The following is a 13,682-nucleotide window of genomic DNA, read 5'->3' as shown; positions in this document are numbered from 1 at the left end:
GGTCACCCAGAGAGCTATCATAGCATCCTCTCCCCATATACATAACCAAGGGCTTTGCAGGCAGCGACCCTAGAAAACACTTATCTTAAAAGAGAGGATGCTTGGGTCTGGACCTCGATATAATGACAACAGAGACGCCTGCGGTCATTTACAAAGTAGAAGGGAAAGCACAGAAGGCTGGACGACCCTCCTCCACTGACACAGGGAAGAAACCTGCAGACCGGGACGCTAGGAAACACATAAAAGAGGCCAACGTGCCTTAAACCCAAACCTCTCAGACACTGCAGGAATCCATGCGTCAAGGAAGCCCGTCACCGACTGAGGTGCAATCCTGAGGGTCCCTCGCTCTCTTTATCAAAATATCCAGTCATGGTGAAGTGGGGTTAAAACTTGGATCGTATTTAGAATTATTAAAAGTTATTTTATATAAGATTGTTTCTAATTTTAAAATTATATATGAATCAATATCATAGCCAATAAATCACTTACTTGTAGCTTTTTCTTCTCTCTCTGAAGAGTCTGATAAGCTGTAACAAGCTAAAACAAAGAAAAAGTCACCAATAATAACTTTCATCATTCCTAAATAAATGAAGTTAATTATTTTAAATTTTCTAAAACATCTCTTAATGAAAGACAAAAAGTAAATCAGAAGAGTCCCTTCACAGACAATCTGAGCAAATAAGACAATGCGTGTGCAGCAGAACCTAACACAGAAAACGCATTTCTGAAAAGTGAAACGTACGCTGACTCTATAAAGATGCGCTGTCTCTGCTGACGGGACCTCACTTTACACCAAAACCAACCCAAACCCAGTGCCGCCGAGCCGATGCCGACTCAGAGTGACCCTACAGGACAGAGAAGAACTGCCCCATGGAGTTTCCAAGGAGTGCCTGGCATTTCTGAACTGCTGACCCTTCAGTCCGCAGCCGCAGGTTTCCTCACCTTACACACACCTCTTTCAACCCCAGTAGCCGCCCGCTTCACAGGTAAGGTTAGAGCCCACCTGGCCTAAGGCAGGCGCCTACTCGCACTGTAGGTGCAGACCAGTAGCAGCATCACTGGCGAGCTTATTGGAAACAGAAATTCTTGGGGCCCACCTCGAACTTACTGAATCAGAATTGGGGGACAGGGAGAAGAGAGACAAGAATCTGTGTTTTAACAAGCTTTCCGGGCAGTTTTTGCTTTGGGTTGTAACAGACAATGGGACTGATCTCTAAAAGTTCCTCTGGTTATAGGATCTATAAAAATCTGAGAACATGAACTCGTAACCAAGAGGTGAAAACTGGTAATTCAGAACCTAGAGAGATGTTTCACCATTCACCTAAATAGGACATTTAAACATTCTAGCACAACTTGATGAAATTATGCATAAGCCCTGTTAAACCTACAAGTTACACAGCGTGGCTCATCTGACGGCGAAGTATACGGTTTCAATGAATTATCCGGGCCCTACTTCAGCAGCACTAGGGGTCTCTGAAGAGACAGGATACAGCTTTAGAAACAGAATCCCCTGCTGTCCAGTCAATTCCGACTCATAGCAACCGTACAGGACAGAGCAGAACTGCCCCACAGGGTTTTCAACGTTGTTATCTTTATGGAAGCAGATTACCACATCTCCCGTGGAGCAGCTGGTGGGTTTGAACCTCAGATCTTCTGGTTAGCAGCCAAGTGCTTAACCACTGCGCTACCAGGGCTCCTTTTAAAAAGTGAAGCAGCCCCCTATTCTGAGCCTTGACACATTTCTTAGATGGCTGCTGTGTGCCCTCAAAAACCTCTACTGATGTCTTCAGTCAAGAGGCAAACACCAATGCAAAGTGAGTTCAGCAACAGAGATAAGAAAACAAACAACAAAACTAAGACCTGGACCCTCTCCTTCTTACCACCTTCAGGCCAGAGAGACAGGCGGTGACCAGAAAGGGGGGAGGGGGCGGAGGCAGTGTGGAGAAGTAACCCAACAAGCAGGTGTCACGTCCAGCACTATTCCATCCTAGACGCCCGCTGTGGTCAGGACAGGTGAGGACAAAGGCTGCACAGCCACATCCGGCCTTTTGACAAAAGCAATGTGGCTCTTTTCATCCCTAATTAAGCTGCTTGACTCTTCCTGAGGTGCGGAGAATAGCAGAAATACCATGAAGTCCTAGAATCAAATCCTGACTCTGCCAACTACTCCCTGTGGACCTCGCGCAACTTCCTTAACCCCCCGAGCCTCCGTGCCGCCCTCCACAGAGCAGGGCTAACTGACGTCCTCTTCACAGGGCGGCACAAAATTAAACGGTATCGTAAGTATAAAATGCACGGCGTCTAGCACACTTAAATACTAATTATACTACTGTCCCTGCTTCAAATTTAAAAGTATGGGCACGTTAGTGAAAATAACATAAATCTAAACAAACGTGTAAGTATCAACTTAAGTGAAAATATAAATAAGTCAATAAAATCTTCAAGGGAAACATGGCCATATTCTGCACGTGCCTCAGGAGTCAGGCGGTTTTAACGCTCCACTCCATGTCTGGGCTCCAGCCTGCCTGTGGACTTTAGCCCAGTAATGCCTTCCTTTCTTGTCAGAATTTTGTAGTCCTAAACAGGTATTCTGTATATTTTATCCAGGCTTTTTTGTTGTTGTTGTTTTTAGCTGTAGGATAAAACTAGCCGTACTCCAGTCATAACTGGAAATATAAGTTATGACTAACTTTACAAATAACCCTGAACTTCAGTATTCATTAACTATGACGCTGACTGACAAACTGTAAGACACATGAAAACACTGGGCATTGTTTTTAAAAACAAACCAAAAGCATAGGCAACTTGTTCCAGAAAGGCTCTGCTGAGTAAGAGCCGTTTTAACTACACAGGCTGGGGAGGGGGTTCAGGCAGAGCAAGGATACAATCCAGCCTGAAAGGACAGTGCCAAGCTACTGAAGGATGGAAAAGAGAGACGGCAGAGCACTCCTCCTTCCTCCTTTAGAACAAACAGCCAATGTCAATCTCAAGCGGGTGAGCTGTTAGAGTCACTGAGGCAAAAGTTTAAATGTAGGCACCAGGGCGTAGTGGTTAAGAGTTCGGCTGCTAATCAAAGGTCGGCCGTTGAAATCTACCAGGTGCTCTTTGGAAACCCTACGGGGCAGTTCTACTCTGTCCTGCTAGGTCACTATGAGTCGGAATCCACTCGACAGCAACGGGTTTGGTTTGGTTTGGTTTTTATGAGTGAACCAAATTGTCAGGTAATCAGGCTGCCTAAAACCTATCTGGGGTCAGTGATAATGGGAATCTGGTTGGCAAGAGAGGCCATTTTGGAGTCAGAGCACTTGGGATGATATGAGTAGGCAAGGGGATAAACTCTGCACTGAGTCTCCAAGCAACCTTGGGGAACAGGGCCAGGAAAGAAAGGCACACAGAATGTGAGAACCCCAAGGGTACAGGTAACAGCCTTGTCCAAAATTTTACCAAGTCTTTCCAAAGGGCCTCTATTTCACAGAAGTCTTTATGTAGATACTGCCACAGGCTACCTATCGTCAGTAACCAGGGTGTTTAAGGAAACAACAGTGTAGCCAACCACAGGAGTAAAAGCAACAGAGTAGTATGAAGCAGAGGACAAAGGGCAGACATTTTCCTAGAGGCAGAAGAGTCTTGCTCTTACCTCAGAGTATTTTCCTCTGTAGCTACTTAAACTCCGTTCCATTCTTCGCAGCCGTTGAATTAACTGCTCTTTGTTGAGACTGTCTGAATTCCCTAGTGAGTCTTCAGCCTCGCTCTCCATATCGGAGGGGGGATCAAAGGTGGCAGGAGATAAGTCCAGGTCAAGTCGATTCAGGGACTCTCTGGAAGACGTTCGTACCAAGGACTCTTTAGAGGAAGATCGGAATAGGGACTCCGTTATTGGACTTCGGAACAAAGACTCCACAGAAGGTACCCGGAGCTGGAGCTTCTGTGCAAAAGATTGCGTGTCACCTGGCTGCAACCGAAACCCAACAGAAAATGTGGGTTTAAAGTACTCACATTTAGACTCCTATTATTACCTATCATCAGGTATAACCTATTAAACTCTAACAAATTCAATTTATATTCCTGATGTTCTACATTGTTTTCTGAAAAATAAAAGACACCTGGTGGTTTCTGGAAAAGTGCTGGACCTGGAGTCAGAGGACCAGGTCTGCCACCTAGCGGTGGAATAACCTTCACCAAGTCATCTTCCTTCAGTTTGCACAACTATAAAATAGAAGAAAGCTGCACCTGCCCAGCCAACCTCACAGGTAACCTGGGAGGATTCAGCCACTAAATTGTAAGATCCTTGAGGGCGGCGTCCATCTGTATCACTAGGGCCTAAGAATGTGGCTACATAAAGCGGGAGCCCTGGTGGCACAGTGGTTAAGAGTTTGGCTGCTAACCAAAAGGTCGGCAGTTCAAATCCACCAGCTGCTCCTCGGAAACCCCATGGTACAGTTCTACTCTGTCCTATAGGGTCACTACGAGTCAGAATTAACTCAACAGCAACAGGCTTGGTTTTTTTTTTTAACAACTATAAAGTGTGTTGTGTGTGACTGAATTCAAATGGGTTTTATCTGCACAGACCAGTTGACTAGTGACACCCAGCTCTGTTGTATGCCACTGTGTCTACCGGAAATAAAAAATAAGCATTAACAACAGATCATGGAGGACAGAGGAATGGTCTCTGCTGGAGTCTCTCTGCAAGATCAGTGAGCTTCGATTCAGAAATAGTGACAAAAAGAGCTTCCTGTTAATTAACTTGAGTAACAATGCATAATAATTTGAATAATAAAAATAAAATATAACACAATATAATTCAACAAACTGTTCTAAGGAGCATCAGTTTGTTCAGGTCACAGTGGTCAGTAGTGAACAGGTGTTTGCTAGAAACTCATTCTCATTAGTGCAACAACAGTGTCACCTGTGAGGTCTCAAGGACGTCAGGCACGAATCGCTCAGAGAAAACTGAAGTCACGTAAAGGCAAAAATGACGGGAAAACAAAAGGATTCTTTCACAGCAATTTTAAAAATCAAAGCAGGAACCTTTTATTTATGGATTTCGGAAATCTAATAATAGTATTAGGCAAGGTGAGAGTAAGTAAAGGGGTTAACATGGCCCGGCCCACCCCCATATGGACAATGGGCTTTATCACCAGCTGTTTATAATAGTAAAAACTAGAAACAACCCAAATGCTCACCTCTGGAGGACACATTATATAATTACAGTCTACGGAAGGAGGTTCGAGACATACTGTTAAATGAAAAATAGTAAGGCCATGAAGCAAGATGTGTTCTGTACACTCACTCTGATTTAAAGCAATTACACACACTTCAATTTATACTGTTCACACGAAAACCCTGAGGCCTAGACTGTAAGGGGCAAACATCAAAAGTTAACAGTGTCTGAGCAGCACGATTTCAGGTGATTTTTATTCTTTTCTGCGCTTTCTGATTTTTTCATAACATGCTGGCTTGACCTTCCCAATCGGGGAGGTGGGGGATAGAGGGAAGGACCCCCATGCCGGAAGGCTTTCAGAACCACTTTACTGACACTCCAGCACCAGCCACTTTCTGCCTGTGACGAAAGGGCTTTTTCAGTTCACGGCAGACAATCTTCCTGCAAACTGCCCTAGGACAAACAAGTGACGCAAGTCTGAATGATACTAGAAATAGCTGTGTTATTTTAGGGAAGCAAGAAGCTACTGAAGGATGTGAGAGATGTATTCGCAGGAGCTGATAGACTTAACTGCTGTCTGCTGTTCAGAAGTGTAGCGACTCAGCACATTCCATATGATCCTGACCAAGTTACTCAACCTCACTAGTCCTCTTTCCCCCTCTGTAAAATGGGGATGATAAAAATGATGATGACGGTGATAGTAACACCCACCTGGTAAGGCTGCCAAAGGGACCGAATGAGTTAATATATGTAAAGTGCTTACAATGCAGCAAACATTCAAAAAACAGATAATTACACCCACCTCGTAAGGCTGCCAAAGGGACCAAATGAGTTAATATATGTAAAGTGCTTACAATGTGGCAAACATTCAAAAAACATTAGCAATTATTACTATTAGAGAAAGGAGACTAAAAAAGATACTGACTCAAAAAACAAATTTACTTTTACTAATTAAAGAATATCATGCATGAGCTTAGGTGGATGTTTTATGATGTTAACTGCTATTTTTTTTATATGATGTAACAGTTAAGACCACAGGCTATGAAGCCAGGTTTCTCGTACTCAAGTCTTAGCTCTACTATTGACCAGCTATATGACTCCGGGCAAGTTTACCTAACCTCTCTGTGCCTCTGTCTAATCATATGAAAAATGAGGATAGCAATGGCACACCCACCTCAGAGGGTAGCTGTGAGGAGTAATACATTAATACACATGAAGTACTTGGAACCATGCCTGGCTCAAGGTGAACACTCAATAAATAGTGGCTATCATTCAATATCCAATCTTCCCTTCTTTTTTTCCACCACTCCTCAGCTTTGTTCAGGAAAACAATATACCCAGGCAAAAACACTTACCTTCCCAAATACAAATTAAAGGCACAATGAGATACCACCACAGATCCACCAGGATAGCTAAAATTAAAACTATGGAAAATACCTGGTGTTGGCAAGGATGTGGTACAATGCCCTTTGGGAAACTACTGGTGAGTATTTACTAAAGCTACACACACGGACACTCACTGACCTAGGTGCACAATGGAAATGTGTGGAGACGTCCAACAAAAGTCAAACTAGAACCTGCATCGAGCACCAGTGAGTATACTGTTGATGCCTATAGACGGCAGAATAAACTGCAGTTTGTTCAACGGAACGCTAGACAGCGATGACAACAACCGACTTGTAACCACAATGTAGATGAATCTCACAGAGTACTGAGCAAAAGAAGCCAGAAACAAGAGTACCCACTTGTGTTTCTATTTACATAAAGCTCAAAAACAGGCAAAATTACCCTACGGTGTTAGAAGTCGGGATAGTGGTTACCCCTGGAGGTGAGGGGAAGGGCTGGAAGGGAGGGCAACAGGGGCTTCTGGGGAGCAGGTGATTTCTGCTGCTTCATTTTGGGTGCTGGTTACAAAGGTGTGTTTGGTCTGTGAAAATCTGGAAAACAGTGTAATGAACACATTACTTTTCTGTCTGTTTATACATGTTACATTTTAAAGTTTTTTTTTTTTTTTTTAAATTCACTTCTCCCACACTGTGTTTCAGCTAGGATTGGGGCCATGTGACTTAGTTTGGTCATGGTCAATATATACAGTTTAAGAGGGAATCTACTGGGTGGAACCTCTTGGAAAAGTTATGATTTTCATGATAAAAAAACGCCCTTTGTTCTTTCTTCCTGCCCAGTGAGGGCACTGGTAGTTCAGCGGTGGAATTCTTGCCTTCCTTGCGGGAGACCCAGGTTCAATTCCCAGCCGAAGCACCTCAGGCACGGCCGCCACCCGCCTGTCAGTGGAGGCTCAGATGTTGCTGTGATGCTGAACAGGTGTGGGCGGAGCTTTCAGACTAAGACAGACGAGGAAGAAAGGTCTGGTGTTCTGCTTCCAAACGTCAACCAATGAAAACCCTATGGATCACAACAGTCGGTTCTGTTGTGAACTGGGTCACCATAAGTCAGGGGGCGACTTGATGGCAGCTAACAACAACAACAACTTCATGGTACTCAGAGAAAATGATACATTTGTAAAGCATCGGAGATCAAGTAGGAGGACTACTCAAGGCCAGAGTCAAAAAGTCTAGGGATCTGGGCTTTCCCAGAACCTGATCACTCCTTCCTGAAACCCACGAGGGTCTCAGCTACAGGTAACCGGTCCTTGGAGTTTTGGAAGCTGTAATTTATACGTTGGCTAGATAACATTTTTTGTCTACATTTAGTTCATATATCATTTAGCTTATAAATCAAGTTGTTTAGATTCATGTGCCAGGTTCACAGAATTGGAAATATTATTTCTCTACACTAGAGACTACTGAGAACACTCAGGGTAATTGATAATGATCATTGCTAAAACCAAAGTAAACAAATGTCCATGTCAGACACTGCTATCTTGATTTGTTAAAACTGAAGATTTTCTTTCTTTTTTGAAAGAGCTCAAAAGAATGTCACTTGAGCTCCACTCGCCTAGTAAGTTTTTTAGAAAAGGATAAATTCTCTATGACTAAAATACTCTGTAATAGAGCAAACTTTAAAAGATCTTCCATTTCCTTCAGATCCTCCTTCCAGATTACACAACTAAACGTGTCTTACAACACAGCTACCTCCATAACCTTTTACAACTATCCAGTCAGAGCTCATTTAAAAGTTTTCGTTCACTGTCATTCATTTTAAAAATGAGTTATAGACACAAACAGACATATGCACACCTATGCTCACTGCAGCTTTATTCACAACAGCAAAAAAATGGAAACAACGGAAGTGCCCGTCAGCAGATGAACGGACAAGCAACAACCATAAAGAACGGTGAGTCCACAGAACACGTTATAATGTGGATGGCGTGGAGGGCATAACGCTAAGTAAAGTAAGACAAGCACACAAGGACAAATATTCTAGGACCTCTGTCTTATGAGACCAGAACAGACACACATACAGAGACCAAAGTTCACTGGTGGTTCCCGGGAGGAAGAGGGGGTGCAGAGGGAACCATGCTTTAGGTTGTAGATACTTGTTGCTTTTGGTGACGGGAAAAGGGGGCACCGAATGTGGCTGTAGAGAGCACAGCATGGCCGATGCTGAGAAGTGTTCAGGAGAAAAGGATGCATGCACCAAAGAATTCGACGTGTGTAAGAGGGCCAGACCTCCCAACAAAGACCAAAAGGTGAGTCTAGGATCACGTAAGGACGGGTACAGGTACAGGTGTAAACATACGTGAGAACACACAGAAGTATCCACAAGTACATGTAAATACAGATATGCGTGGGTGCCCACATACATTCATTGAAGACACAACTGCAGATACTCCTCAGACATAACCAAACACCTTCTTAGATTTGTTTTCTAGGTTTGAAGGCTTAGGACCTTGGTCTCATGGGATAACTCGGTCGACTGCCAGAATATAGTTCACAGAGTTCACGTTCTGCATCTTAATGAAGTGAACAGCATCTGGGCTCCTAAAGGTTTCCAAGGGGCCATCTACGATACAGCTAGGGGCAACCATAATCTCAGAGATAAACAAGTCTACGAGGCTGACAGCCTACACAGGCCACTACCCCAACTCCCCTAAGATCAGAAGGACTAGATGGGGTCCAGCTACCACCACTGACCAATCTTACCAGGAACACAACAGATGATACTGGCTAGAGTGGCAGAAGAATGCAGAACAAAACTCAAATTCCTAAAAAAAAGGCCAGACTAACCGGACCACCTGAGACCAGAGGACACCCTGAGATTATCGCCCTGAGACACTTCTTAAACCTTGAACTAAAACTATCCTCTGAGATCACATCTCAGCAGGGTAGCAGAGTGACACACAAAAGAAAGGACATTACCCGTTAAACTGGTACCCTACTAAAAAACATCCCTATTGAGTCCAAAAGGTCAACATTTAATCCAAAGCAAAGATAAGAAGATAAAGAGGCAGAGAAACTAAAGTACACAATTAATGAGAATGCTGACACAATGTGAAAAATGTAACTACGAATATCACTGAGCAGTTTGTATGAAAACTGTCAAACGGGAATCTATCTTGCTGTGTAAACTCTCACCGAAATTACAATAAACTACTGTTTATTTAAAAAAAAAAAAAAGTTATAATGGAATTCACACAACTGAAGCATATACATGAACCACTTTCTTTTAAATTTTTTCTAAGGAACAATCAACAGACCTACATTTACCTGACATTATTAGATCAAACGTTTGGACATCATTATTTCCATATAAAGTCAAGTACTGACAATTAACACAGACCGACCAATACTCTGAAGTGACTGTTTTTTTAAATAACATTAGTAACAGACCTGGGGAGTAGATGGTTCACTTCCATTAACACTTTCGGAAGATTTCGTGACATGGATAGATGCATTCTAAAAAAAGGAAAGAGACATTATAAAGAAACAGAAAACTGAACATTTAAAACTGTTACAAAGGCAAAGTACCAAACCTATTAGACACATTAATCTATTAGACAAAATTAGTAATTTTTCATTTATAAGACTGTTACCATGCAAGGCAAAACTAGTATGGTAGTATTTTAGAAAATTCATTTCGCTGTGATTTATACATACATCTAAATAGAGCAAAGATTAGTATGTAGCAAAATTTATTTCAAGCTAATCACATACCTCTCCCAATTATAATGTCCCCAGTTTTTTCCCCCATGACAAAATTAACATGAGGGATTCAATTAGCAAAGTCTTTCAAATAGAGAACTATCCAGAAAAGCAGGAAGGTCAATTGTGCCCTACAATAACACAACACTCAAAATTATTTGGGCTGAGCTCTGAAAAATGTGTTGGTAACAAGAAACTGAAATGTCTTATTCATTGAAAGCCAGAAGTCTAAATGAAATTGTTAGGACAATTTTTAGAAAAACTTTTAATTAAAAACAGCTCCTTCCCACTGTGCCAGGTTTTGTTTTGTTCTCTTGGTTGGACAACCGCTCCAAGTGAAGCAACAGTCTGCTGATTACAGCACAGTGTCAGAGGTTCCACAGTAGTGGACGAGATTCTCTGGAATTCTAAATTCTGTAACGTATTCAGAATACACGAAGTATCTAACCACAATCAGCTAGAGCTACAGAAGTCATCTCGGCAAAACAATTCCCATGTTTTCAACAAAAGTATTCCCCTAGTCACTGTGTGTCAGTAACTTGCTAGTTCACATCGGGCATTTCCCCTATCTCTACAACTGATCAAAGACAAATGCCTGATCTTAGTTATTCTTGAATACAAGTGGAGAAGGTGTTCAGCTTTGCAAAGAGTAGTCTCAAATTTTTTTAACTCTGTGTATTTTCTACTCAGAAATTATTAATGCTTAGGTATAAAAGATACATCTTTTTATCTTTATCTTCTAGAGATACATACCAAAATATTTACAGATGTAATACAATTTCTGATATTTATTTCAAATAATGCAATCTCAGGGTGAGGAGAGAGATGAGGGGTGGTGGTGGGTGGGGTAGTGAAGGAAGCGGGGGAGGGTGCTTACGGATAAAACAAGATTGGCTATGAGTTATTAATAGCTGACACTGTGTAATGTGGAGCCCTGGTGGCATAGTGGTTAAGAGCTCGGCTGCTAACCAAAAGGTCAACGGTTTGAATCCACCAGCTGCTCCTTGGAAACCCTTCTGGACAGTTCTACTCTGTCCTATAGGGTGACTATGAGTCGAAATCAACTCGATGGCAATGAGTTTTTTAATGGATATTTGGGTTAGGGGATCCTTATACAACTCTTACTACTGTTTCTACTTTTGTAATATGTTCTAATTTTTCCCTAAGTAAAAGAAAAAAATTAAGTACCCTTTTTCCCTCTTAAAAAAAAAAAAGTTCTTAAATATTATCAATCCAAGACACTCCTTGAAGTTATATAGGGAAGACAGACTTTTAACTTCCTGTTTCCTGCCATTTTAAAGAATTAGAAATTTTATTCACGGCAATTGGGTAGCATCACAATGAATGCTTTCCAGCCCTAAAAATATATACTACAGTACATATTACAAAATTAAAAAAATACATACTTCACAGAGATCAACAAGTCTCTTGGCCAGTCTACTGAAAAGTAACTGGCAGTTAAATTATCAGAAAGGGAAATGAAAGGGGTCCATGACTGTTCTTTTTAGGGTTACGGTTAGGGTTACGGTTAGGGTCAGGGTCATGGTTACGGGGAAAGGTGGCAAGAGAGGCCATATTCTGTTTCAAATAAATGACCTGACATGATTGTGGTTCATACAAAAACTTACAATTGTTTAAAATACCACCATATCAAACACAGCATACTAAAAAACTTTCCTTCCCCACATTATGTATTTCAATTTATGTATTATCCCACAAATCTAAACAAATGTTAACATTAGCAAATAAGTGAAAAACAGTATTGGCCTAAAGGTTACATGAATCAAGTACAGAAATGTTCTAATGTCATCGCCACTACCGAAGAAGTTAAACCAATTCTGTCTTAAAAAAGCCTCAACCTCAATTCAGTCGGTGTCCACTCTGATACCAAAAGCTACTCTTACTGGACAATCAAACATCTCTAAGTTCTGCTTAGTTAAGATCTTACCAGATACTTTAAATAGGAAAAAAAAAATCCACCTTCCAAAGGTGAAACTATATAAAACAAAATTCAAATTCTTATAAATTCAATCAGTTAAAAAATAGTAAGGCAAGTAATTACTTCCTTTCAGATCTTTAATACACAGAAAACTGGTCCTGTCCCAAAAGATGTGATTATCTGTCACTGCAGAACCTACTTACCTATTCAATATTGTTTAATTATGCATTTGTATTAACAATGCATTTTTTTCCTAAACATGTGAGTTACATCTCAAAACATTCCAGGCCTCCCACCAACAGTAGAACAGACATTTCTAACAAGGCGTACCTTTTCAAATTAATAAGCAAACATTGTCTATGAAGAAAACTTTAAGAGTTTAGACCCAGGGAAGGTAGTCTTCACCGCATTAATGAAAACAGTGTTATTCTGTTGCTGTTAAAAAACTACCAGGAAGCGCACCAGCCATCAGAATTCAGCAATTTGCTCTCTGATTTGTTTAGAGCAGGGTTAGCAACAGGGCATGGAAGATGCTTTGAGACGGTAAATGGCAAGCAACATGAAATTTGCTTCTAGAATTACCAAATTACTTTGCTTCCCTGCAAAGGGAATGCAGAAAGCGGTGGGACTCACCACACTGTCAGTCTTTGTTTTAAGCTGTTTGGAGGGATCCAAAGCAAAGATAGTATACTCAGAAAGAAAGGCGGGCTCTGCTATCATTCCGGCTAGTAGCTGTCTCAGTCAGTGTAATACGCAGGGGTGTAAAAATAAAACAAATGATAAAAACAATCATAATGGCAGGTTGCAAAGTGTTCTCACCACTCAGCATGCATGACACTTTGTAAGAGCCTCCTGGCTTAGGCTGCCGCCACCCCTACCGCCATCCCACCCAGAGAAATAAATAAAAATAGTAAATTGGCGGGAGAGGTCAGAAATGAAGACGAGCTGGTCAGCTGAGGATCTGAAACCCCAGCTTACAAATGACTTGCGTACTGACATACAAGTGATCCGTGCACCAGGCACCACACGACACAGGTGTCTGGCAATGTGGTTGAAGAATCCATATACTCCACCCCCCTCCAAAAAGAAAAATGGTAAAGAACATAAAGCTTTAATATGACAAGCATAAATACTGAGCCATCCATTTTTAGATATTCAAAAAGATGGCATGGAGATTTACAGCCAAACTAAAACACATAAAACTTTGAAGAATCATTATTTGTACGTACAAATATTTCTCTATATATACAAATATATTTTCTCTAAAATATGTACAGAAGAAACTTTTGAACTGAAATTGATAGTAAGTTTTGTGCGTAGTTTTCTTTCAGAAACTACATACTACATACCAAAACATTCACAATTATGAGTTACATTCATAGAAAATTAAAAATGGATTTTTTGATGGTAGTGGTTACATAAGTCTACACGTGTGACAAAACTGCATAGAACTAAACACAGGCACTCGCGCGCGCGCACG

At 41.4% G+C, this 13,682-nt stretch overlaps 1 protein-coding gene across 18 annotated transcripts in view; it reads right to left on the bottom strand.

The window, feature by feature from the left end:
* Nucleotides 1-13,682, bottom strand: part of GOLGA4 (golgin A4) — a 136,863-nt gene that overhangs the window by 104,673 nt on the left and 18,508 nt on the right. For 10 of the 18 annotated variants that reach the window (XM_064277473.1, XM_064277474.1, XM_064277472.1 and 7 more), the window contains 4 exons: nucleotides 12,836-12,934; nucleotides 9,952-10,017; nucleotides 3,638-3,952; nucleotides 490-537 (listed from right to left, as the gene is read on the bottom strand). In XM_064277473.1, coding sequence (XP_064133543.1) covers nucleotides 490-537; nucleotides 3,638-3,952; nucleotides 9,952-10,017; nucleotides 12,836-12,934 — 528 coding nt within the window. Of the gene's footprint in view, nucleotides 1-489; nucleotides 538-3,637; nucleotides 3,953-6,949; nucleotides 7,040-9,951; nucleotides 10,018-12,835; nucleotides 12,935-13,682 lie in introns of those variants that run through there. The other 8 variants (XM_064277477.1, XM_064277479.1, XM_064277476.1 and 5 more) reach the window with 3 other exon arrangements.

Source organism: Loxodonta africana, chromosome 27, assembly GCF_030014295.1.
Source record: "Loxodonta africana isolate mLoxAfr1 chromosome 27, mLoxAfr1.hap2, whole genome shotgun sequence".
Classification (NCBI taxonomy): domain Eukaryota; kingdom Metazoa; phylum Chordata; class Mammalia; order Proboscidea; family Elephantidae; genus Loxodonta; species Loxodonta africana.
The sequence above is the reverse complement of the archived record's forward strand: the minus strand, read 5'-3'. Positions and strand labels throughout refer to the sequence as shown.